Source organism: Carassius auratus, chromosome 13 (assembly GCF_003368295.1).
Source record: "Carassius auratus strain Wakin chromosome 13, ASM336829v1, whole genome shotgun sequence".
NCBI lineage: Eukaryota > Metazoa > Chordata > Actinopteri > Cypriniformes > Cyprinidae > Carassius > Carassius auratus.
This window is the reverse complement of record NC_039255.1, coordinates 12,224,459-12,250,805: the sequence shown is the minus strand read 5'-3', so window position 1 is coordinate 12,250,805 and position 26,347 is coordinate 12,224,459. Positions and strand designations below refer to the sequence as shown.

The following is a 26,347-nucleotide window of genomic DNA, read 5'->3' as shown; positions in this document are numbered from 1 at the left end:
AGGGTTTAAAGGATACAGCATTAACACAGAACCAAAGCCTAAACCCAACGATTACTTACAACTTTAAGACTATTCTTTTGCTGTCTGGCAAGCTGTGGTATTTCCTACTGGAAATGCAAAATACGGTTTTAATCCAGTTTTGTGTGGAATGTCTTTTGGTGAAATGAAATGAAAACATTTGAATACTGTGCACAGCACACATGCTGCAAACTGACAGTGTTTGATAGTAGGCTATTCTGAACAAAGCCTCAGTCTTTTTATCAGAGAAATTGCAGTATCAGTAATATGCCCCTTATTCCCTTTCCTGACACATGGCTGACAAGGGCATTGAACCTGCATTTAAAATCTGATTTCATCCCTAATGTAATGTCTAATCTCTATCCAGGTTTTGATTGGAATCTAGTTTTTAAATGGGACTACATGACCCTGGAACAAAGACGAGCACGGCAAGGAAACCCCACTGCTCCTATCAAGTAAGCATGTGTCTCTCTTCTTAAGTATTTGTGTTACAAATGTTTTGGATCATGAACCAGTGAGTCGGTGATGGATTATTGACAGATGACTAGTCTTTATTCTTCTCACACTGTTCTCGAATTAATTCAGTGTCAGTTTTTTTCTATATATATTGGGACCCTGGACCACAAAGCCAATCTTATGTTGTGGGTATATTTGTAGTAATAGCCAAAAATATCTATTTTTGCCAAAAATCATTAGGATTTTTAGTAAAGATCATGTTACATGAAGATATTTTATACATTTCCTACTGTAAATATAACAAAACTTCACTTTGGATTAGTAATATGCATTGCTAATAACTTTTGCCCCCTCAGATTCTAGATTTTCAGACAGTTATATTGGCCATATATTGTCCTATCATAGTAACATCAACGGAAAGCTAATTTATGCAGCTTTCAGTAGATATATAAATCTCAATTTCGAGAAACGTACCCTTATGACTGGTTTTGTGGTCCAGGGTCACTATTAAGCTTTGTTTTAGTTTTTGTAATTTTAGTACTTCATCTTAATCTTATTTCACTTAGTCGCAAAGTCGACATTCAAATTTTTTTGTCCAGTATTTTTAGTTCATTTTTTTAGCTTAATTTCATTGACAATGTTTTAGTTATTTACGTGTTATTAAAAGTAATTTTAGTGATTTTCTTGTCCAAATTCTATGCTCTCAAACATGACATGTGGTAAACTAATGTGCATAATCCTATTTAAATGCACATAAGATCTGCCCCCAAATGTTAACTCTTCTGTCAACAAGGAAAAAAAATCCCCTAAAGTTCTTTGAATAACGAAATAAGAAGTTACCCCATGTGCTAGCATGCTTGCTTGATTGTAAAAGGTCTGTCCTCCAGGGAATGACTCGGATCATTAACAGCTAAAGGTGAGAGGGACAGAGAAAGAAAGGTGTGAAGGGACCGAAATGGGGGATTGTATGGAGGGTGTTTTTCTGTGATCTTAAATCTCAATCACCATGCAGCGATTACATTAAAAGTACATTAACATAATAAACAGTGTAGTGCCTTTATGGGATGTGCTGTGTAAAAGTCTTCATGACACAGCACTCTTCATTCTTGTTTATTGATTCCGGTGTTGTTTAATGACTGTTTATGAGGCTGTGATCAGATCGCTCTATAGCGAAATGAGCACAGTTTTATAAAGTCACAAATGGCCACTGAAACAAAACACATCTTAGTATATGTTTTATAGAAAGTAAGTTCTATGAACTGTAGAAAGTTCTAAACAAGTTCAAGATTTGGTTTGATTTGATCTCAGTTTTCATATTTTGTGCTGCTTGTGTTCTCCAGGACTCCCATGATTGCCGGTGGCCTCTTTGTAATGGATAAGGACTACTTTGAGGAGCTGGGAAAGTACGACATGATGATGGACGTGTGGGGCGGTGAGAATCTTGGTGAGTGGATGCTTTATTTCTCTAAATGCCCTGCATTTCTTCTGATTGGAGCTAACTGACTGGAGACATAGTGGATCCTTTCAATGTGTCCTTTATTGATTTTGTCGAAGATTTGCATATTCAAAGTGGCCCCAAAAACATATTGCATTATATGTATATGTATGTGTATATATATATATATATATATATATGTGTGTGTATATATACTGTATATAAGGTAAACAGAATAAGGGAATTTATCTAATGCACCTATTTTATATCAATGTAATTTGAAATCACATTACATTGTAATTGCTATTAACTACTTTAAAGTAGGATCTATTTATAAGGCTGAGTGAATTCATGCATCCACTACAATTATTGAAAAAATTATTCCTAAATCTGAAAATGAGCTCATGATACTTCTGTCATTGTGTTGATTGTAATGCCTTACTCAGACAAAATGTAATGTGTCCATCTAAGGGGCAATTCAGGTCACCACTGAAGAACTACTGCTGTTTTATAATATTAGCAATGAGACTTGAATAGAAAACTGCAGTGTAAGACTCAGTGAGGTAGCGTTTTTCAGTCTTTGTCGTAATGTGTGTGGCGTGATGGGTTCTGAAAAAAAAAATCCTGACTCATTTTCCAAACACAGCACTTTTCTCAGCTGTGCTGCTCGTGGAAAAGTCTACAACAGTTCCAGAAATGATCCATCAGCCTGGAATAAAGTTGCATTTTGCATGCGTGTGTGTGTCTAAAGTTTGCAAAGACCAAGAAGTTTCACAAAGCAGTGTTTTTTTTTATTTATTTTTTAATATAACACATATGTGCAATTATGAGTTTTGACCCTTTGCTTTATTTTCCCATTTACATTTATGAACTGGTTGCTTGTGTGTTTTGTGATGTGTCTTATTAATCTCTGTCTGTTGTTGTGGTCTTCAGAGATCTCGTTCCGGGTCTGGCAGTGTGGAGGGAGTCTGGAGATCATTCCCTGCAGTCGAGTCGGTCATGTCTTCAGGAAACAGCATCCATACACTTTCCCAGGGGGCAGCGGAACTGTTTTTGCCAGGTGTCCACCGAATTATATTATGTAATCATTTGAAAGTTTGGGATTAGTTTTTTTTTTTCTTTTTAAGAAATTAATACGTTTATCCAGAAAAGATGCAATAAACTGAACTGTATTATTTTGTAGTGTAGTGTTTTGTATTGCCTTACTTTTTATATTATGTTACATAATATGGTGTGGTTATTCCAGAGTTAGAGTTTGCGTTATCCAGTTTATAATCACCGTTTCAGGATAGATAACTGTAGTCAGGATTGTTGTAACCCTGCTAGATGTTATATTCCTGTGTATCCAGATTGAGAATTGTTAGAGTAGCTAACGAACACAATTCTTATTATTCTTTAGTTTTACGATTGCTCAAGCAACATGAGTCCTTTCTGGTTCATGTACTCCACCCAGTGGGTGAATGCAGTACTGCAGTCGGTGATATGTGAGCTGTTGTGAGGTAGTGCAGTTGAAATATAAAGTGGCATTTTCATAGTTATAAAACAATAATGTGCCGCAGGAGATCTGTTATTATTGAAGTTAGATTAAGCAAAAATGTAAACATGTTATGGTCATTAACAGAACATTAGTGTCTCTATATAAAATCTACTTTTATTCTCATCTGCTTGTGTTTGTCTTTGCAGGAACACAAGGCGAGCGGCAGAGGTTTGGATGGATGATTTTAAGAACTTCTACTACGCTGCTGTGCCCTCAGCCCGTAATGTACCCTATGGCAAGTAAGTGTTTATTTGTCTTAATTTAGAAATATTGCTAAGGGAAAGGTTTGGAATATAGAAGAGCACATTTGCTTTCTTCAACATGAGAAGAAGCTCATTTCTCTCTGCCAAGGCCACGAGAGGCCATGAATTTCAGACTTGGCTAGTTTCTGTTTCTGTTTTGAACCTCCAGATGAACTCCATATGACTAGGTTTCCTCTTTAATTGCAGCATTCAGAGCAGGCTGGAAATGAAGAAGAGGTTGGGCTGCAAACCATTTAAATGGTACCTGGAGAACGTCTATCCTGAGCTACGGTGAGTGTCTGACCTGAGCGTAATCAAAATAGCTGGTGGATCACTTTGGCCCCGTTTACACCTGCTTTTTTGTGTTCTGTGAAGTTTTGTGCTTAAATATGTATGATCTGTTTGTTTTTCTGTACAAGACTGGCTGTTTTAAACCTTTTGTTTGGAACAATGATTGATGAAGTGTGAACACGGCCTTTAACTCGTTCTTATGATGTTTAAATGTGCAGGCAGTTTTTAAATCTAGCCATGTACATTTTAAGTAAATAAGCTTTTATTAAAGCCCACTACCAGTAGTGCAGGTGGCATAGTTGGTACCTAACTGGTTGTTTCTGTCTTGTTTAGGGTCCCTGATCATCAGGACATAGCCTTTGGAGCATTACAACAGGGTCAGAACTGTCTGGACACATTGGGACACTTTGCTGATGGTGTGGTGGGGGTGTACGAGTGTCACAACGCAGGGGGCAATCAGGTACCAATCAGATCTCAGGTACTGGACAGTCTTATGTCAGGTGTGGCAGCAGAGCACTGGGTGATGGACTCGGCAGTGACTTTGGGTCAGTTTAGAACTTGTGAAGGGTGAATGATGTAGAGATGAGGGCCACACAGTAGTTTCTAGAGTCACTGTAAACCCTAATAAGTTCACAGAACTCCAAAAATATTTTGTAACAGATTACACAAAAACACTTAAGGGATGTTTTTAAATGTTTTAAGTTTACATAAAATATTACATTTCCAGTTGCCTTAAATTATCTTATAAATATTGATATTTCTCAATTTATAATTAGAGAGTAATCCACTCAAAATTTTCTCTTTTTCAACTCGTATAATGTGGGAAATACACTCAAATTTAGTCTTTCGCTGTCCATCCTCAACCTAACCACAGGCTCTACTCTTCACCTCAACGGTAACACTACAAATCCAACATAACAAAAACCCTAAATACTAACATAACACAACATTTAAGTAATAACTTATGTCCCTCTATGTTAATCTTGTGTAAAAACACACAAAATAAGACTTTATTTCTACATTTATTTTCCTTGTCTTCTGATGCAAAGCATACTGGGAACTAGAAAACAAAATCATTTCAAGTTCACCTTACTACAAAAGTTAGTTTTCAGAACTTATATAAATTAAGTCCAATTAACTTATTTGAGTATAATTAACTAATTTCATTTAATTTCACTGTTCGGTTTTACAGTGTTACTTTACCCACGTTAATCGTGACACGTCTGAGGGGTTTAAAGGGTTCATCACACTTCTACATATTTGAATATGAACAATAAATATATAATATAATGTAACGTAATATAATGACTAGTTTATATATATTTATATTTTATATATATTTTTTATATATATATATTTTTTCTAATTTATCTATATATTTATTTGATCAAAAATACAGTGCAACAGTAATATTGTACAGTGTTATTAGATTTTAAATGAATTGTAATATACTTTAAAATGCTATGATAACAAAGTTGAAATTTTCAGCATCCATCACTTGAGTCTTCAATGTCACATGATCCTTCAGAAATCGATTCATTCTAATATTCAGAATTCTTATACTTATTATAAGTAATGTGGATGTTATATTAATTAAGATTTATATATCATTATATATTAATAAACTACTTTTTGTTATTTTCACCATTTTAAACACTTTTGTATCTTAATATGAGCTCACAAAAATGACATAATTATAAATAAAATTGCAGCATGTTTTTGGGTGGATTATAGCATATCACACACTACATAGAAAACTTACCCATGTACATTTCTGAAAATACCTTCCTCTCACCAAGCCGTTTTTGTGTTGAAAGGTACAATTTGTAAGATATTTGCAATAAAATATCCAAAAACCACTAGGCTAGTGATATATATTTTGTCCAGCTGATTACGTTCAATATCTCAGTAGACAACAAATACCATCATTCCAAGCTCCTTCTTAGCATTATCAAACCACACGATTGTTATTGTTTTGGTAGTGCGCCCTCTAGTGGCAGGTCCGACAACCTGTACCTTTAAGTTCCTGTGTAGATTTGTTGGTGTATTTTTTGCAAATGCTCCCTGCTTACCATGTTCCTAATGAACAGGAATGGGCCCTGACTAAAGACAAATCAGTCAAACACATGGACCTGTGCCTGACGGTGGTGGATCGCACCGCTGGCTCACAGATCAAACTGCAGGGCTGCAGGGAGAACGACAGCAGACAGGTGAGCATGCTGTGCTCAAAGCAGGGGTTTAGAGGAGACGCCGCTGCTCAGATTTTCAACATCATCATCATTATGTTTCCTTTGCAGAAATGGGAGCAGATCGACAACAACTCCAAACTGCGGCATGTGGGCAGCAATCTGTGCTTGGACAGCCGGAGCGCGCGGAGCGGCGGCCTGACGGTGGAGGTGTGCAGCCCGTCGCTCACCCAGCAGTGGAAGTTCACTCTCAACCTCCAGCCGTAGCTTGTCACGCCAATCTCAGCCCTTCCATTCTCGCCCTCGGACAGCCCGTGCTGGGCATGCACTCGCCCCTCAGAGATAATCGCTGCCCGGATACAGACTCAGGGCCGCCACGATGCGGTTCAGTGGTCCTCGAGGGCCACGGGGCAATGAAAACACAAACAAGATGATGAATATTTCCATCTAACTATATACCTCACTGTTTCATCTGTTGTCCAGCTCTTGGAAGTGAATCTTAAGTGTCTAAACTTTATCGAAACCGATTTGGGATTTTTTTTTTCTTTCTTGTTTTCCGATGCAAAGGATCTGTTTTTCTTCTTTCCTAATTTTCACCTTTTCATGTCTCATTTTCTTGAATTCCAGGATTTTTTTTTTTTTTTTTACTACAATGGACATCTTTTGTTGTTTTATTTTTTTAAGTCACGTTACCAAAATTGTTGAATGTAAACGACATGTTGTACGGAGGCTCCCTTCATGCGCTGTGATTGGACTGGATTCTAGTTTGGGTTTGGTTTAATTTCTGAGCTCATGGGATTGAGGGGAGGGCTCGTTTTTTGTGTGCACCATCTCTTAGACTGTGGAGGACAGCAGCAGCCTTGTTTTTTCGGCTCGCGGTGCTCATGCAAAAAGAGCAGAAAAAAAAGAAAGACCTTTTTTGTTGTTTTCTAGATTCTGTTAAATTGTCAATCTGTTTCTGTTAAAGGTGCAATGTGTAAAGATTCAAGCCGCTTCCCTTAAGGGCCCCTGGTGTGTTCTGAAGGAGAACGAGACATTGTATAGAGCGTGACTGCTTGATTCACATACTGTAGCACTGGCTGCTAACAAATCAGTATCTAAAACATGTCTTCAAACACCAACAACTGTTTCTCAGCCACATTTGTCACACTATTCATTTATTTCTTAATTCTATGTAGCCTTTTTTTTCTTCGCCAAGTGTATTATGTCAAGTAATGATGTTAATAACCTGGTAACTCCAAGCAGAGGCTGATCAGAAGCTTTTGTCCTGCTTTCTTGGGTTTCGAGCAAAGATGGATGTGTATTACTCCTCATCTTTGTGCAGTACATGATCTGGATCATATCATGGGCATTAGGAAAGCTTCTTTCCTGCATCCTTTAAGTCCTGGATGTTTTCCTCTCAAGATCAGTTCTGATCCTCAGCAGCTGTGGCCAAACATGGCACATTATATCACTACTTGAGCATCCTCTTTCTATGGTTAAAAGTTGCTGCCTTTGTTATCCATGATACTGTAAGGAAAGTGTGTGTGTGTGTGTGAATGGGTTTCTAAGCAGCTTTCAAAGAAGTGTGCATTAGAGAAGCATCTGAACTCACAAAGAAGAAGCGTAACACTGTTTGTGAGTGTCCTTTTAATTAGCATCTTATTCATGCCCCAGAAATACTTTTTCACATCCAAACCTTGTGAATCTTTAAGGTACTTCAGTTGATTTTAACAGAACTAGTGTTACTGTAAATCCAACAGACAAAAAAGCCTGTGATATGTGAAACAGATCAGTTAACCCACCTGCATTTCATGTATAATGCCGTAGCAGTTCTGACTAACTTATTGTAGGCTAGGGAATCCTGACTAAATGAGTCCCTGACTGGCTTTCAGTCAACTCTCCTCATGTATCAGCAGTAAGTGTTATGTTAATCTTAGACTTGTATATGTTGGGTTTGTCTGCACCACCCTGTATTGTCCTATAAATAACAGTTCTCCATCAGGGAGTATGAAGACGGCAAAAGTCTTGACTTGAGTCTGGGTGGAGATTGTGTGGCTTTTAGGAAGAAAATCGGTCCACCTACCTGCATTTTGTTCTCTGCATCCTGTAGCTTCTTGGGGTTCCTGTAGTCAATGATTTTTCTGGACAGGAAAGCAGAGGTAGATGTGGACTGCACTTTTGCCATAGTGAATCACGCCACCTTTCTCCAGTTTAGAAGAAGCCAATGAAATGATGTAAAGTTTGGGCTTTGAATGATGGGCTTTTTAAAGAACTCAACCAAATTCAGAGCAATACATTATGGCTAATTTTGGAATTGGATGAAATGTTTACATTAGCACAGTGTGCCAAAGTCATTTGCTGTTTGACTGAAACATGGAAACACGCTTCTATTCCAGACTAGGACAGTTTCATAGTAAATGAAGGACATGTGACCCCACCTTTTATGTCTCTTTGGTTTCCTTAAAAGCCAGTTTTAGAAAGATCTTGATGTTGCATTAAATGGCAAAGGGAAACCGCATGGGGTCAACAGTAATAGTGTATATGTGTGTATATACAGTATGTATGTCCATGCATGTACAGTTACACATTCAGTTGCAATTATAGTGATTTGGTCAACTGTACAGCGCTTGTATTTGTTCATTGTTTTATAGATATTGCAAAAGTTTAAATGACGGAAAATAATTAACTTAAAAAAAAAATAAAAAAAAAATAATAATATACATATCAAGTGTCCCAAGTGTTTTCACGTATGGTGCATTAACAAAACTAATTAAATATTTTTCCATCAAAATGCGATATACTTCTAGGACCCTCAGAATTTTTGTATTGTTATTTGTATTTAGTGTATTGCACTAAAAAAAGTATTTAATAAGTGAATATTAAATGCAGTACAAATTACAGTTTATATATATATATATATATATATATATATATATATAACATTTAATATAATATATAAATATAACATTTAATATAATATATAAATATATACATTTAAAGAATCTTATTCTTTCTTTGACAAACAAATCTTGCCTTTAAATCTATTATTTTAATTTACAGCTTTACTGTAATGAGAATTTCAGGACAGAAAGTGCATATGTCCTAAAAATGTCACAATATAAAAAAGGAAAAAAAAAAAGTAACTAGGGTTCCAATAGTACTTATAGAGAGAGATCTTTTCTTTTTCTATTTGATTAAAAAAAAAAAAAAACTGACCTGGACAATTATTTGTGAGATTCTAGTAATAGTGCAATGAATGTTGCAACCAATTACTGTTGGGGGAAAAAAGTATGTATAAATAACATTTATTAGTGTGCAAATTGGTGTTAACTCACATAGACGAAGAGAGGTGAAGCACGGGTCAGTCAGATAACTGGACATACAGTGAAGGTGAACATTACAGATAACACGTATACTCTTACATACACCTGAATCATTTCAACATTCACAGTGAGAAGACAAGTGAAGGAACACCAAGCATTAAACGGCAAGACACGGCACAGGCACAACATCCATACATGAAAACAGATACATGTCCAACAGGGGACCAGATATTGAGGAATTTGTTCCAGTCAGTGAGACTGTATAGTTGTCATAGCGGATTTGTTATTAAAAGAACAGTTTGTTTTTACCTGCTATAATGCCACACAAAGCTGGCCCTAAAATATAGCACAATGTTAGTGGCAGAAACTTTGCTTATTGGAAGGTTTTTATTCTAATGTACTGCACTAGCAAGGGCTTTAATTAAAAGTCTCGGTTCTGGTTTACAGATTATGTTCTTGGCAGAGAGGTTGATAGCACCTGGTCTGTTCTCCTACATTATACTGCACTACACTAGATGTTGTAGTTACAAAACCCTGAGGTCACCCTAGATAAGGTCAAACATCTCTCTAACGCCATTACACTTCACTGTCTGCCTGATTCAAATAATTCATTAATTCCCACTGAAGTGCAGATCGAACCCAGAAATGTTCTGGAAAACAAGGATATACAATCTCAAAATCATCTGCTGCATTTTATATTAGATAAGCACAGGTGCCAGTTTTCGCCTGAAGGGTATTTGTTAGTATATTGACTACAGTATGTAGATAAGTAGTGCAAAAATATTACAATGAAGTGAAATCAAACTTTGCATCATTCATGACCAAAAATAAAAAATTATGTTTATGAGCACACCTATATAATATATAATGCAACATTGCTTCTGTATTAATTTAAAAGAGATGCAGGTATAAAATATGGCATATATATACTTTTTTTTTTTTGTACAGATTTGTATAGACTGAATGTGAAGCCTTAAAATAATGTTTTAAGTGATGTGCAGTGATAAACATCCTAATTGGTTTGTTTGTGTGCAGCGTTTCACTCAGTACAAAGAAAAACAGCCAGTGATGGCACAGTAAATAAGAAATGAAAAGCCAAGGAAATAAGCATGGCGAGTAAATCATGACAAATTCTCTTACAATAGTACATCTGTTCTTTACAGTGCTCGTTATCTAGTATGAATATACCACAGGGATACAGTGGGAGATGTCAGACTAAAGATATTACCTGAGGGAAATTAATCTGCTTCAGTTCTTTGAAGGAACAAATTATGCCATGGGCTGCGACTGTACCGTCATTACCAAGGTTACAGCATAGCAACACGGAGAATTGATCTCTTGAATTGATCTTTTGATATCTTCTGGAACAGTGAAAGACCTCATAAATCCACCTGCTTACAGGTAGAGAGACATTCTAGTTCAAGTCTTTTATAATTACATTATTCATCATTTCATTATTTTCTTTCTGTTTTTCCAATTCATTTGTAAATGCATCCATGCCCCTAGATAATCAATTTAAAATGACACATAATAAAAATATATAAATTAATTATTAGAAATAATATTTACATATTTTTTTGGTATACTACTGTATATTGGGCCCTTTTCCTACTTTCATCATAATTGAACAAAGGATCTGGATATTAATAAAAGACAGGTAAAGGAGTTAATATGTTATATTGAATACAGATTTGATGGGAAATCTATTATTGGGAACATTATTTAAAATCTGCAAATCCTACTTCGGAGACTTTCATGAATCCTGACCGCTACTTCTGAGTGCAAAAACGACTGAGAAGCACAGTAGTGTTGCCACAATTCACCTCCAGTGTCATCTGTGTCACTAATGTTGTTGCCTTTAAAAAGAAAAAAAAACAAGAGTCATAAAGATCATCAATATTAAGTGATAGAAAATAGAAAAAAGCCCAGGTATTTTGGAGAACATGTATACGAATTTCTGTGATTTAACGTGTGAATTGCATTACATTCTCATTTTGCTGATAAAACACCTCAATCACAGAGTATATACAGTATATTTATCAGTGCTGAATGTTGGATATGCTGCTCACAAACATTGTACCTTGGGGTTCACAACTATGACAACACTATTAATGGTAAAATCATTGCACATCTACAAAGGGCACATTTCCGTGTTTTTCATGCAGTAAGTGTTACAGTGAGGTATGTACATTAGTCCTGTAGTATCAAATGGGGTCTTAAAAGTGAGTTTAAATGGCAAATGTCCCTTTTTCAACCAAACTTGGCACATTCAGTGTTATGCAGAGGGTCTGTTCACTCAAAATGACCGTGAAGTGTAGAAAGCAAGTGTGTACGAGTATGTTAGTATGAGTGGGTTGTCATGGGTGGGTTTGAGACAGCATGCGGTTTCTTTCACTGAGTGGGTGAGCAGTCATCCATCTCCAGGAGCTCCTTAACCAGCCTCTCGCCGAACTGTGCCCGGCTGTAGCGTTTGACGTGGTAGGCGTCTGACATCTTGTAAAGAATATAGGCATTGTTGATGGTGATGCTGATGGTCAGCCAAAACACCTGTTGCCAGGTCTTATTAGGCTTGTGGAAAATGAAGTACCTAGTTGGAAAAACATGAGTTGAGTGTACTATAAAATGCATGTACATGTCCAAAAGGTTCATTGTAAAACTGAATTGATTGGTCAAACTCACTTGCTGTACTTGTCATCATATTTGCAGATATAACTGAGGTGCGCAGCAAAGGCCTCCACAGCAAGGGGGCATGGGATTTCTCCACTCTTCCTCTTAATGATCACCCCTACGACAATCCGGGCAGAAAGGTCAATCACAATTAGAAGACAAGAGGATATAACATCTGACATTAAGGAACGACACTTCAGTTTTCTGCTGCATCTTAGCAACGAGATCTTCTGCTGTGTTAGTAGCATGAATCATGCCTTTACTGATCACAAGAATAAATGTAGATTTAAACTATTTTACTGAACACCAAATTATTGTATTTCTACTTGATTTCAAATTCTGTATTGAACTGGCCACAAACCACAGGAAGTTAAATTGGAATTTTAATCGGAATAACAAGTCATTTTATTTCTACTTTCTTACATTCAAATTAGAGTTCTGCATTCTGTGTGCAACCTCAGTTTACATTCTGGAACTGGAAAAGAATATAAAAGGCATTCTCAGTTCAATTTTGAATGGCACAAAGCCTTGGTAAGCATCCTTCTTGTGTAATCACTCATCATATAACTTCTGTATCATCTTCTACATTTTAATATGAGTCACGTGTAATTAAATTCCAATCAAAAACTTGATGTCACTGAAACATAATCAGTAAGAAGTCCCAGTCATTAGAGTCATTAGATCTGTACCATTATGAACCATGTGATATTGTCAGCATACAATTAACTGCCATCTGTTGCAATCAGTAGTAATCTACTGCTCATTAGAGCACAAACTACTGTCTTCCTCACGAGTGCCTGTGGCACGTAAATTACAATGCAGGCACTTTTTGAGAATTCAAATGGGCTATTTTGAGTCCTAAAGGCAATGGGGAAATGAATGGAAATATTTTTTATAGACTGTGGACTTACAAAGTGTCTAAAAGTTGAGGCTGAATACCAGTAGGGTGATAATTTTAGTTCAGGTTATAGAAAACCTGGCAGAGATTTAGCACCGAGTTTTCAATGAAACTGTATAGCCCTATTAATCAAAAGTGACACCTGCTCTCAAAGAGGAGCATGAAAAGCTTTCACTATATAAATGTATTATTTCAGTGAATGAAATATAAGTCATAATTTAATCTCCCTTCTGCCTGTCATTTGTTTACCATATAGATATAGCTAGATATACCTTTCGAGAATGTTAAGTGCTTTGAACGCTTAATGCATACATTTAATTTTCGATTGGATTGTACTAAAAAGTAGAAAAAGGAAAATAAGGATTGAATCGATAAAACATATTTTATTTGCAACTCAGTGCTTTATATCACTCACTAATGAAAATGCCTAGTATCAGCACTAACATTTCTCATGTGAGGCTGCTGTCAGAATGGAATTAAGGCTTATTGAAGACCAGCGCAATACAATGAGGCTTTGCCTTTTATATTCCTAAGATGTGCACAATATCCACTTAATCAGCGTAAAACCAATCTAAGCTTACACTGCTATAGTGAAGATGCTCTTGGGAGGTGTTTCTGATGCAGCTTGCGAGTGTCATTTGTAGTTTGCATGTTTCCTTTTTAGTGCTGACAATCGAATACATTTTTAATCAAATTAATTACATGATGTAATTAATCAAATTAATCACGAATTAAATTTGTTTGTGAAAATATCCCCAAAAGGTAAGCCATTATTGCGTATTGTGTTAAATGAGAAAAATATCAAGTAGACATTACCAAAGGTATACCTTTAAAATTAAATATTTTATACAATGGGATATAAAATAATTTAATTTTAAACATCTCCACTGTGTGCATAGAATGAAAGTCACTGGTTACCAGCAGTCTTCAAAATATCTTCTTTTATGTTCCATAAAAGAAAGCCAGTCATACAGTTTTGAAACGACATGAGGGTGAGTAAATTATGTCAAAATGTTTTTTTTTGTTTTGTTTTTTTGTTTTTGGAGAACTATCCTCTTTTAATGGAAATATATTTAATAATTAAATTTATATTATATTATATTATATTATATTATATTATATTATATTATATTATATTATATTATATTATTTGGATTATATTATTATATATTTGTATAATAATAATAATAATAATAATAATAAACTATTATAATAATATTTATTTTTATGAAATGATACTCTAAACAAGAAACTAAAACTGCCAGTAGGTGGCGGTAAATGTCTTAATGAGTAAGTAATTGCGTCATTCATTCATTCCATTAGTTCAAACGGCTGATTCATTCAGAAGCAAAGGACTGCTGTGCTGCTTGCAGTACACAAAAGTTCTACTGTGGCTTCATAGGTAATATTTTCACTGGCAAAATTTAGCAAAAATACACAATATTGTGTTTACAATATATCACAATATTACATTTTTATTCACTGAACTGTTTTATAAAATCACATTGGCACTCATTGATATCACTTGTGTGATATCACTTATTAAATATGAGACAAAAACTCACACAGGGAAATTTTTTCCCCAATCTCTTGAATTTATTGAATGTGTGGGCAGTGAGTTGTTACCCTGCATCGTGTGTGTCAAATCAACAGTTCAAATGTTAGCAGTATAAGATGACGTACAGGTCTGGGCTGGGGCGGGTGCGTTAACGGCGTACAAAAAACCTTTAGCGTTATTTCTTCATAACTAACTATTTAATTAACGCCTTAAATTGGCAGCCCTATTTCTTTTATTATAAACTCTCAAAACTGCTTCATTAAAGCAAGAAGAAACACATCACCTGACTTTCCTGTGTGTTTCTTACCTTCTTTAGTGGGAGGGTAGGCATTTGTGAGGAACCTGAAGTTGCCTTTGTTGTACCAGTTGATTATTGACAAATTTCCTCTCATCTTAATGTGAGACTGGCCACGTTGCTGAGGAGACTCGGTATTGATCAGCATTGACTGAGGAAGACCTGTGCAATCGCTCTTCCTGGTGCTCAACAACCCGCAGCAGTAGATGCCTGCAGGAGAGGGAATGTATTATCCAGCAGGCTGAGAATGAATATTGTATGGCACAACAAGTGTTCACATTTGAATGCTGATCGGATGAATATAGGTCACATGAATAGACCCCTGAATGTGTGATCTATGAAGCTGTGAGCTGATGTCTTCTCCATAGCACTGCCAGATGCTAAAGCCTCTCTGAAAGTGGCCTAGAAATCTGATTGAGATATTATTCTTCCTCCCCGCATTGTAAAGGGGACAATTGTGTGAATAAACATTCCTTGAAGACTTTCTTCTCCATCCTACATACTTATGCAACGGACAGAGAAGTATTTAGCTATGTGTCACTATGTAGCTAAATCATCTCAGCTATGATAGCAATAAAATAGATAATTATGCTATATAATGATAAAATTAGAAAACTAGCTATAAACAGCTTAGCTTTTGATGTGCTGGATCATAAATTATTGTTGGAAAAATGTAAATGTTATAAATTTACTTCTCAAACTGTGCATTGGTTTAAAAGTTATCTTACTATTAGGATGCAATGTGTATTTTTATAATGGAAGTTATTTGGAAGTGAAGAGTTGCAATGTGGTGTTCCTCAAGGAAGCTCTCTAGGACCATTGTTATTTTCTATTTTTACCAATGATTTTCCTTTGGTTTTAAAGCATCCAAAGGCAGTTATGTATGCAGATGATACAACATTATATCTACAAGTGACATACATTTATAAATTATCTGTGGATTTAGTTGAGGAGTTAAAGTGGGTAAGGAATAATAAGATGGTCCTAAATTTGACAAAAACTAAAAGTATTGTGTTTGGATCAAATTCTAAACTTAAACTTAAACAACAATTAAATTTGTCTGTAAAGAGTGTGCCTATTGAACAGGTAGAGGAAGTTAGACTTCTTGGAGTTATTCTAGATTAGTAGTTAGAGTGGTTAAAACCGATAGAAAATATGGTAGTAGTTATGGGAAGAAGTCTATCAGTTTTTAAGAGATGTGCAAACAATGGTTCTTACTCATTTAGACTACTGTCTAGTGGCATGGTTGAGTGCATCAAGTAAAGATTTAGAAAAATGAACAGTTCTGCTGGATTCAGTTCAGTGAAGGATTCTTTGGACTTCTTAAAATCAGATAACTTGTCTCTTACAGCATTCATCAAAAGAACTGACTCATAATAGTAATTTATGAATCAGACATGTTGTATGGTGTTTTTGCTTGCAGCCCACTAGGCCAATTCAATAGAAATTAATTTATTTCCATTATTAAAATAATTCAAAAATACATATGTTTTATGCAAAAATAAATATGATTTTCTTTGTTGTGGCACTTAATTGTAAAGTTGCAATAATAATATAAAAAAAATCACAATGTAGTATTTCACAATGTTAACTAAAAAAAAATCTACACTGCTTTGAAAACCACCGAGCTACTGTCACGCTATTGAAAATCACTACTTTTAGTGAATTACTCCCTAAATACTACAGAACAGAACAGTACTGTATGAGAATGAATGAGGCTATGTATGAAACTGATATAATAAAAATTATATTTCATCCAATTATGACCTAGTTCTCTAATAATGTGGAATGTTTTGATTCAAATGTAGAGAGAGAGAAAAAAAAAGAAGCTGGCCACTAGCCTTATCCACTCTAGCTGTTAAAATTCACTCCTTCCAGTCCAGCTGGAGGCTTTCAAATAATCTTTAAGTATAAAAAACGCGTTTACTATGAGAACTCAAGGTCAAATTCCTCTCACTTTCCCCATTTATTCCTTGCCACAGGATGCTGTCACCACGTAATTAAAAACTGCAGGGGATGAGGAACATCAGATGGAGAGAGGATTTAAGAGAAGGGGAGAAAAAAGAAGCAAAGGCAGAAGTAGAGCAGATAAGGATGCAGAACTGACAGATGCAGCACTGTTGCACATGAGTTACAGCACCTACCCTGTTTCTCAAACTCCTGAAACAAGTTTAGACTTGTGATGCTTGGGCCAGTGAAGATGATTGCATTACGGCCAGCCAGATTCTGACAGAGCTGCTTGGCCACCAGACTGTGAAGCTGGGGTTTATTTTTCAACGTGTCTAAACCATCTGGACCTGGACCCTCTTTCAGATGGACATAGATCTGGTAAGGAAGACAGAATTTAAAGCTGCTTAAACAATCAATCAGAATTGACATTATTTACTTTCCCTAACAAAAATGATTATTCATTGATTATTTACATTTCACTGGATACTATGGTGAATGATTTGGCATTCTGATATGTGGTGCCCTCTTTTTACTATCTAATTGATATCTTATTTCTATCTAATCGATCTAATCTTTTTCTTAAACTTCAAAATTCATTATGATTTCAAAGGTGAGAATGTTTTTAATGCTTTTATTCAGCAAAGATGCATTAATTTCATCAAAAGTGACAGTAAAAACATTTATAATGTTACTTAATATATCGGTTTCAAATAAATGCTGTTCTTTTGAACTTTTTATTCAGTATCCTGAAAAACGATAACAGTTTCCACAAAAATGTTCTAAGAATTTATAGTAATAAAGAAATGTTTCTTAAGCAGAAAATCAGCTTATTAGAATGACTTCTGAAGGATTGTGTGACACTGAAGACTTCAGAAATGGCTGATGAAAATTCAGTTTTGTCATTACAGGAATTAATTACTTTAAACTGTAATACTACTTCACAATATTACTGTTTTAATGTATTTTGACCACATAAATGCAGCCTTAGTGAACATAAGAGATGCATTTCAAAAACATTAAAACATTTTTAAAAACAAATCTTACAGACCCTAAACTTTTGAACTGAAGTGTACAATACATAAAAAATATAATAAGTATAAATATAGGAGGCACATAGCAGTTATTTTCTCTAACAGGCACAGACCAAGAGAAGAGTGCAATTATGTTAAGTGGTCTGGGCTTTCGTTTTCTTTGTTGACTCTATAAATGATATTTTATTCCATCTGGTAATGTGCTTCTCAGTAGTCATTTCTTTCTAATTTTAATTAATTTGCATCAAAAAATATCATAGAATTGTGTAAATAAATATGTGTCAACAGAGTATAGCAAAATATTTTCAATGAATTCATATTTTTGGTATGTTTCTCATTAGAAACAACATGACGTAACATCTTGGGGCAATTGATGCATTTTTTGTCCTCCTGTGTTTTTCCTGTGGGAGCGCGTGTGCATTCACCTGACAGATGAAACCAGTGGAGCTGCACTGTCGCACCCACAGGCTGAACTTTCTCTTCTTCCTCTTGCGCAGCTCCCTCTCTGTACATGTGGTAATGAACACGGGGTCCTCATCAATCAAGGGCTCATGGAGGACCTGAGGGAAAGCAGCATGTCTCATATGAAAATTCCACCATGATAACACTTCGAACACATCATTTGTCAATGCAAAGTTGCTTTTCAAACTTTTTATGTTCCCTGCAGGAGGTGCATGCTGAAATCTTGATAAAAATCCTGGGAAAAGATGCTGGCTTGTCAAGTCAAGTATGATAGATCCGTTAAACCTAAGCAACTATGTTCCCTATAGATATCATAATATGTTTATTTTGTGTTTGACTGAATAAACCCTCTGTCAGAGCTGAAACAGTTAAACAGGGCATGTGTGGCTCTGCTGAATGCATTACTGTTTGCCATTAGGGGATAAGAACCAAACCCACACAGTGGCAGTCAAAGTAGGCTGGTTGGCACACATTGTCAAGGTGATATAACCATGGCACTGGGAGATGTGAGAGACGCAGATGGTGTTTAGTTTCCTCATGGCAGGCGAGTAATTGAGGGTGTCTTGAGATGGGTCACATAAAGGCCTCATGAAATGCAAATATCAAGCTAAAATGTAGGTTAATGACAACCATAAAAGGATAGTTCACCAGCATTAGAGGGTTTCATGCTGGTTAATAAATATACATTTAAATTTAATTTCTGAAGTAAACTATCACTTTAATATGAATAAGTTGTACTGTAAATGTCGAAGCCGACAACCTATTCCACCATGACAGATTATTAATTTTACTTAAAGTACAAAAATACAATTATAATTAATGGGGTTTTCAAAGGGCAGGAGTTCAAATGAACTTAATTAGAATCAGAAAAAGCTTTATTGCAGGTGTGTTTACACATACGAGGAATTTGTTTCGGTGACAGAAGCTCCCACTGCACAAACAGAAGGACAGTGACAAGACTAGAAACAGATGATAAGGGAATAAAAATAGGATAAGTAAATAGTAAATAACAAACAAAATATAAAAACATGTATACAATATACAAAGTAGACAACAAATTATATTTATGTGTACAGGTATGATATGTTCAAATGCAAGTACATGTAAAAAGAGGTATGTGTGTTAAATAAATAAATGTATAAATAGTGTTGTGTATTACACATTTATTGCCAAGTTAACTGTCCATGAGATGGATTGCCTGAGGGAAGAAACTGTTTTTATGCTTGGCCATTCTGGGGCTTAGAGCTCTATAATGCTGACCAGACAGCAAAAGTTCAAAGAGGAAGTGGCCTGGGTGTGAGTGGTCCAGAACGACTTTGCCAGCTCTTTTACTTACTCTGAAATAGAGCGGTTCTTGAAGAGTGGCGAGGGTTGTACCAGTGATTTGCTCAGCAGTCCAGACTATCTGCTGCAATCTTCTAATGTCTGGTTTGGTAGCTGAGCTGAAGCAGACAGTTATAAAAGTGCAGTGCGGATTCAGTGACTGCAGAGTAGAACTGCATCAGCAGCTCCTGTGGCAGGTTGAAGTTCCTCAGCTGGCAAAGGAAGTACAGCCTCTGCTGTGCCTTCTTGACCATGGAGTCTATGTGGAACTCCCACTTCAGGTCCTGAGAGATGGTGGTGCCCAGGAACTTGAATGACCCCACTGTTGTTACAGTGCTGTTCATGTTCAAATGTGCTATCATCTGCGAACCTCAGGAGCTTGACAGAGGGGTCTTTAGATGTGCAGTCGTAGGTGTAGAGGGAGAAGAGCAGTGGGGAGACAACACACCCCTTGGGGGGCACCAGTGTTGATGGTGTGGGTGCTGGATGAGAATTCTCCCAGATTCACTAGCTGCTGGTGGTACAGAGAACTGTGACTGTTTAATCAGGAGAGTATCCGGGATGATAGTGGTGGAGCTGAAGTCCACAAACCGGATCCTCACGTAAGTACCTGGTCTGTTCAGATGTTGTACGATCTAATATTGACTGCATCATCCACAGACTTGTTTGCTTGATAAGCAAACTGCAGGGGGCCCAGCAAGAATCAAGTGATAGCACCAAATCATAAGAAAGAGAATTGCTACTTTTCTCAAGGGAAATTTCAATTTAATTTTATTTAATTTGTCTTGTTGTATAACTGAATATGTCACACTTTCCCTCATACTAAATTACACAATCAGTCACTCAATAAATAAATATATACATGTATATTCAGTGTATTCTCACATTCTAGCCTCTAGTTATACTGGCCGAGATGAATCAAGGGGGAAATAGACAAAAACAAGTTACTAAAAGAAATCCCTGATGGCTGTTTTTAAAAGATGGATGTGTCCGAGACGCATTATACCCTGTGAATTATTCATACTGTTTGAAAACAATGTCTTGGGGAAGTGCAAATCGTTTACTCTAATTGTATGTCAGGCCTTTAATTTGACCGAATGTAATAAATATGTTTCACTTTTGCTGAATAATGGACTGCTCAGATTCTAGCTCATATTTCAAGATTAATTCTCACAACTCAGTTCCAATTTTATATTCAATCTGAAAAGCAGAAGCACAGATCATTGAATCCACCGAAAACTCATTTTCCAAATGAAGAGAGAAAAAAACAGAACAAATGTAGGAGGCTAACTTGGCACAGCTGTGCTCATTTAGAAGTCTTCTTGTCATTTAACAGTAAACTCCCTGGTGTTAACATGACATTTGAATGTCTGACACAGTGAGTGCATAATTATTGTTATTTTATCTAACAGAAGACTACATTTAAAGTGAGATTTGGTGGTATTAGATTAACAGAATTTACAATTACTCTCTATAAGATGATAGCACTCTGAATCAGATATCTGACTTCATTGTTTATCATATTTATTTAATGCAATTTTGATTTAAAATAGGGGTGTCGATTTAACATGTTAGCGTTGGATAAATCATTATATAAAAAATGTATGCATTTAGAAGCTTTTCTCTAAATTAATTGCTATTACTATGATTAAGTAATCAGCATATAATATACACTACTGTTTAAAAGTTTAGGGTCAGTCAGATGACCCTACTGAAAATGTTTTTGAAATACAAAGTAAGTCTTTCATGCTAACCAAGGCTGAATTGATTTGATCAAAAATACAGTAAAAACAGTAATATTGTGAAATAATATTACAATTCAGAAATCATTCTATACTACCAGAGCTGAAAACAGCTGTGCTGTTTAATATTTTTGTGGAAACCATAATATTTTTTTCTCAAGACTCTTTAATGAATAGACAGTATTTTTTTTTTTGGTAAAATTATATGTCTGTCACAATTTAATTCATCCTTGCTGAGTAAAAGCATTCATTTCTTAAAAAAAAAAAATTATTACTGACCCCAAACTGTTGAACAGAAGCATAATTAATATATTTAATTCACGTTCCTTATTAAATTTAATTAAAATGTTGTCATTAATCACTTGTCACAAGTCTCTGTTTTTATCCAAAATATCTTACATTTTGTTTCAAAGATGAAAAAAAAAACTTTTAAGGGTTTGGAACGACATGGGTTGATGATTAATGACAAAATTTTCATTTTTGGGTGAAGTATCCCTTTAATTCAATAATAGTTGAATTACATATATATATATATATATATATATATATATATATATATATATATATATATATATATATATATATATATATATATATATGTTATATATTAAATTATAAATATGTAATTCAACTATTATTGAACTAAAGGGAAATAATTAAAGGGATTTTTTTTTCCAGACATAATAAAACTAAACTGGGTAGATGAAGATATGGAACCTGAGGGACTTACAAAAGAGTAAAAGGTCAAAATGTTGTTTTCTAAGCTTTTGAATAACTCAAAATGTCTTTAAGGGCTTGAGGTATTCATGCCTTTAATTGTAGCATTTCAGAACTAGCGTTTTACTAGTTTGTTTTCAGTCTATGTATCTTATATATTAGGATTCAGTCAAAAGATTTTGAGTATTGCATTCAGCAGCTCTAAAAAGTTGCAAATGTTATAAAAAGCCTTCAGACCTCTCAATGGCACCACAAAGCTCACAGCCTGGGGACATGTGACAGGACTCCAGGCTCTCCCAGACAGCAGAACGTGCTCTGATTTCAGCCCCAAACCCACTTTCTACTGGCACGGTAATTGAATATGTCTGCTAGTCCTAGTTTCCAAAAAGTTAATGTTAAGCGTTGGTTTGTGCACTTTCTCTTTGGTACCTTCAACATACTGGTTACTGCTAAGTGACTATTGAGTGATTTCTACATTGAATTAAAGTATGATCTTTACCTGTGTCTGTGAGGGCCTGAAGGACGAGGTGAAGCTCTGCTGGAGAGAGTCCAGGAAGGGTTGGATCTTATAGAGGCCCTGACTGCCACCTTGGCTGGAGCGGAAGGCTACGATGTGGAAGTACTTGAGGATCTTCTCGAACCGTGCCTGGCTCATCTTGAGCGCGATGCTGCGGTTACTGAAGAATCCACTGCTCCAGATGCTCAGCACTGACTCGCAACGGTTCACGCTAGTAGAAGTTACATAGCCCAGAAAGGCCTTCATCTCAGTCAGCGTCACATTGGTCCATCCTTCATCGCTGCCAAAGCGCTCCTGGTACTTCTTGGCATACATGTTGGTCTGGGTCACCATGTTCTGAATGACGTTGTCAGGGACAAACAACTGGAAGAAGTCCATGGCTGTGGCAGTGGCAGGAATTCTCTGTGTCGGACCTAATAAAATGAAAGGTAAGTTTAACAGAATAGTATTTTAATTCTTTCATTTCTTATTTAACCAGGGATGATTTTACCAGGCAGTTGCTCTGTATGCGTCATTTCTTGACTGATGATTGCAGAGAAAAATGCAAGAACTACTGCATCATTTTATGTTTCACAAAGCAAGTTATTTTGAATAAATAAATAAAAAAGTTGAAAATCTCTCAAATAAATCCAATGAAATGCATAATATGCAGCTGATTCACAAAAGAGCTATCTTTCAATAAAAACAATTGTATGTCAGTATTTCTTCTAAATAATTATGCTACATTTCAGTGCTTATAATTATGGAATTAGTTATGTTGACCTAAAAAAAATATATAGACTTATATAAGAATCACAGCCAGGCTAGAGTGTTGTGCTAGACATTTACCTTATAAAAACAGCACTGACAGCTCGCTCTGATGAAACATTGTTTGTCAGTATCCACAAGTGTCACATCTTATTAAATGACCCATGACATTAAAAAGCCAAATGTCTGTGGACTGACTTTGTGTATCTTTCAAGCATCATTTTGCAGCTTGTGCCAAAGCGAAGGCAGCAACCAGATGGCCCACTTTCCCCCCATGGTGACAGACAGAACTTTCTAAGCAAATACGACGGAAAGATCTGTCACTTATCAACAGTAACGAATCTACTCAACTTGGAAAATGTTCAAACCACAACAAGAAAAAACATTCCATGCAAATAAGGATAATTTCTTCTAGAAACATTATTGTTGCATTTTAATGTATTTCTCAGTATGTTTTGGTTCATTAAACATCATTTAATAGCATCAATCTTCCATTTTTTCATTACTGTGCAATGAAAGCTCTTTATATGACATTTAACATCACACACGAACATGCATCATTTAAAGATGCTCTTGGGTCACTTTGAGTGAAATGAAGCATGATATTGGTATCAGTCTATCGATCCACATGTTACGCAGTCATGGTCTGTACAGTAAGCAATGCCAAGTAGTCTCTTCACTCTTGTTAATGACAATATTTAGACTGCCATTAAATGGCAATTAGAGCAGAGCATATGAAATAACCTTGCTAGAAAAAAAAACACATTTTGTTTTTTCAGGCAGAAATGATTTCCTGCACATTATGTAACCGACAGTATTTGCAAGTCTGTCTGGCATTAGCAGATTATTATATCTATCTATGATTCAGGGAGAAATATAGAACTTCAATATTGTGTGGCTGAAATTGAAAAAGAGCCATTCTCTTTCTCTCTCCTATTCATTCATTACAGGAGTGCATTTTCATTTAATTGTCACAATAGGCCTATACCTTTATTTATTTATTTTATTTCTTTACTCTGTATAACTGGACTCCAGTCATGAATCATTTCATTTCATATTTTATTTCATAATAAGAGAAAATAGAAAACCGTTCATTTAATACTTTGTGACATACTGCAAATCGTTCAATATCTTTTGGTAGGCAAATGGGACCACAATCATTCGACTGGCAAGCATCTTTAAGTCATGAAGAATTTATCAGGTAAACCGTGTTCATAAAAATGACTAAATGAGTGTTTGTGTATGGCATAAAAGTCTAGACAGTCAGTCAGTCGTGCGCTTGGATAAAATGTGGTGACCCTTTGCATGAAAGGTATTATTAAAATCTCTTAAAATGAGATGAAGCCACCTACCGTACACTGACAGTGAACTGAATACTAATTCAAACTGGCGACTGCCTGAAAGGAATGTTAAGGATTTTATCCTACAACAAACTATTGGGTCTGACTTGTGCATGGTTTTAGTTTACTTTTTTTCTTTTTGTCCTTAATCTCATAAATCTTTTCATATTTGTTCTCTATCTATGCTTTTAATTGCCACTTGCTGGATATGTGCATAATACATCACTTCATAAAAAAGCATTAACTCCAAGTGTAAATCTCCTAGAAGCTATAATCTAAAAACTTTAAAGTGTGAATTTCTCAGAAATAAGAGCCTCCTCTCATCTGCCAATGCAAATGATCCTCCTACCCTGATACAGAGCTAATCATACTCATAATCACAGCTGCTCTGAGTCTGGCAGAGATTAGACACTGGAAGCATCCTCAACTGGACTGAAAAACCAAATTTGGCATGCTATCTCAGTTCCTATTTTCTCTTCCCCCTCTATGTGCAGGATTTCAAAGAGCTAGTTAAAAATCACCCCTGATCCATATTTGAAGGAATTCTGTCATCTGTTGGAGCCATCTGATGAGAGAGATCAAAGAAAATCAATGTAGTCATCAGAGTCCCATCTGTGAGCTTAATTACTTGTCGAGCACGCAGGCCTCTCAAGGATGATGAAGCTGAATTGCATATACATGAGGTTTGATCATCATATGCCCAACTTACCATGCGTGTCCTGATAGTGGGGCACACTGAGGTCCTGTAGCGAGTCGCTCCAGCCCTCCTCCTGCGCCTGCCCGTTGGAGACAGAACCGGGGGGACCGCAGCTTTGACCCCTAGTTTCACCTGCTCTGGCATCGTCCGGGTTCGTCTCCGTGTAGTTATCCGAATTTGAATCTCCTGATGTACTGTAAAAGGGGTTTTCGCTGCTGTCGTCTCCCGACTCCCCGAACACATCATCGGAAATCTGCAGGCTCTCGTAGCGAGATCGCGCTTCCTCGAGGAGCGAGAGTCCTTTCCTTCCACACTCCGCCATCGTTTGTCAGTCCCGACGTAGAGCTGCTACACCCGGCGAGATTCGGCATGCAAATGATCTCCTTAAAAGCGTCAAATCCGGCATGCAGTCTGTTCCACCAAGTCCCTCTGCGTGCGTGCGTGTCGCGGTCCTCTGCGCGAGATGCAGCGGGCGCAGGTCTCAGTAGCGGCGTGGAAACAAAGGTGAACGCCGCGGGAGCTGTCCGTCCTGTCTGGTGCTGAAATACTCCCAGTCCCGCGGGCTGCACCCCACAACTGACCGCTCCACAAACGATCTGTGCATCCGGGTTGGGCGGGCTCCCCTCGCTGTGGAGAGTGACTGAATGAATCTCCGGCTTCCTTGGAAATCACCTGACTCGGTCTCCCTGCACTGCCCAATGGGATTAACCTCTGAATGAATCATAGATATTAGAGACACGAATTATATTTGCTCTGTCATAGAGTTAAAATGCCTTGTGGGCGTATTTATACTTTCCAGTTTAAATATAAGCTACAATAGCATCAAACGAGATCCAGTTAGACGTTTTAAAAATTAAAGCAATTTATATGATACAATGGTAAATGTTTTTTTTTTTTTTTTATAAAACAAACCTAATATAAAATGTTTATACT

At 36.2% G+C, this 26,347-nt stretch overlaps 2 protein-coding genes across 3 annotated transcripts in view; one reads left to right on the top strand and one right to left on the bottom strand.

The window, feature by feature from the left end:
• The window catches only part of LOC113112684 (polypeptide N-acetylgalactosaminyltransferase 2-like), a 64,279-nt gene extending 55,381 nt beyond the window's left edge, over positions 1-8,898 (top strand). Inside the window, exons 9-16 of one of the 2 annotated variants that reach the window (XM_026278458.1) lie at positions 386-473; positions 1,815-1,918; positions 2,843-2,969; positions 3,593-3,685; positions 3,896-3,979; positions 4,313-4,457; positions 6,070-6,189; positions 6,277-8,898. In XM_026278458.1, coding sequence (XP_026134243.1) covers positions 386-473; positions 1,815-1,918; positions 2,843-2,969; positions 3,593-3,685; positions 3,896-3,979; positions 4,313-4,457; positions 6,070-6,189; positions 6,277-6,432 — 917 coding nt within the window. In that variant the 3' untranslated portion in view covers positions 6,433-8,898. The remainder of the gene's footprint in view (positions 1-385; positions 474-1,814; positions 1,919-2,842; positions 2,970-3,592; positions 3,686-3,895; positions 3,980-4,312; positions 4,458-6,069; positions 6,190-6,276) is intronic. The other variant, XM_026278459.1, reaches the window with a different exon arrangement.
• A 1,695-nt stretch (positions 8,899-10,593) lies between these two features.
• LOC113112683 (piggyBac transposable element-derived protein 5-like) lies at positions 10,594-26,137 on the bottom strand. The gene is made up of 7 exons (XM_026278457.1): positions 25,427-26,137; positions 22,613-23,043; positions 18,295-18,429; positions 17,033-17,213; positions 14,901-15,098; positions 12,150-12,255; positions 10,594-12,057 (listed from the first exon to the last, which is right to left on the bottom strand). The coding sequence occupies exons 1-7, from the start codon at positions 25,734-25,736 to the stop codon at positions 11,862-11,864; spliced, it is 1,557 nt and encodes a 518-aa protein (XP_026134242.1). The 5' UTR covers positions 25,737-26,137; the 3' UTR covers positions 10,594-11,861.
• Positions 26,138-26,347: the final 210 nt, after the last annotated feature.

What these genes read in the sequence shown, in the direction of transcription:
- LOC113112683 (XM_026278457.1), bottom strand. Translation starts at nt 25,736, where the DNA reads ATGGCGGAGTGTGGAAGGAAAGGACTCTCGCTCCTCGAGGAAGCGCGA. An exon ending in CCACTATCAGGACACGCATG is followed by an intron (nt 23,044 to 25,426) that starts GTAAGTTGGGCA and finishes TCATTTTATTAG; the next exon opens with GTCCGACACAGAGAATTCCT. An exon ending in TATGATGACAAGTACAGCAA is followed by an intron (nt 12,058 to 12,149) that starts GTGAGTTTGACC and finishes TTTTCCAACTAG; the next exon opens with GTACTTCATTTTCCACAAGC.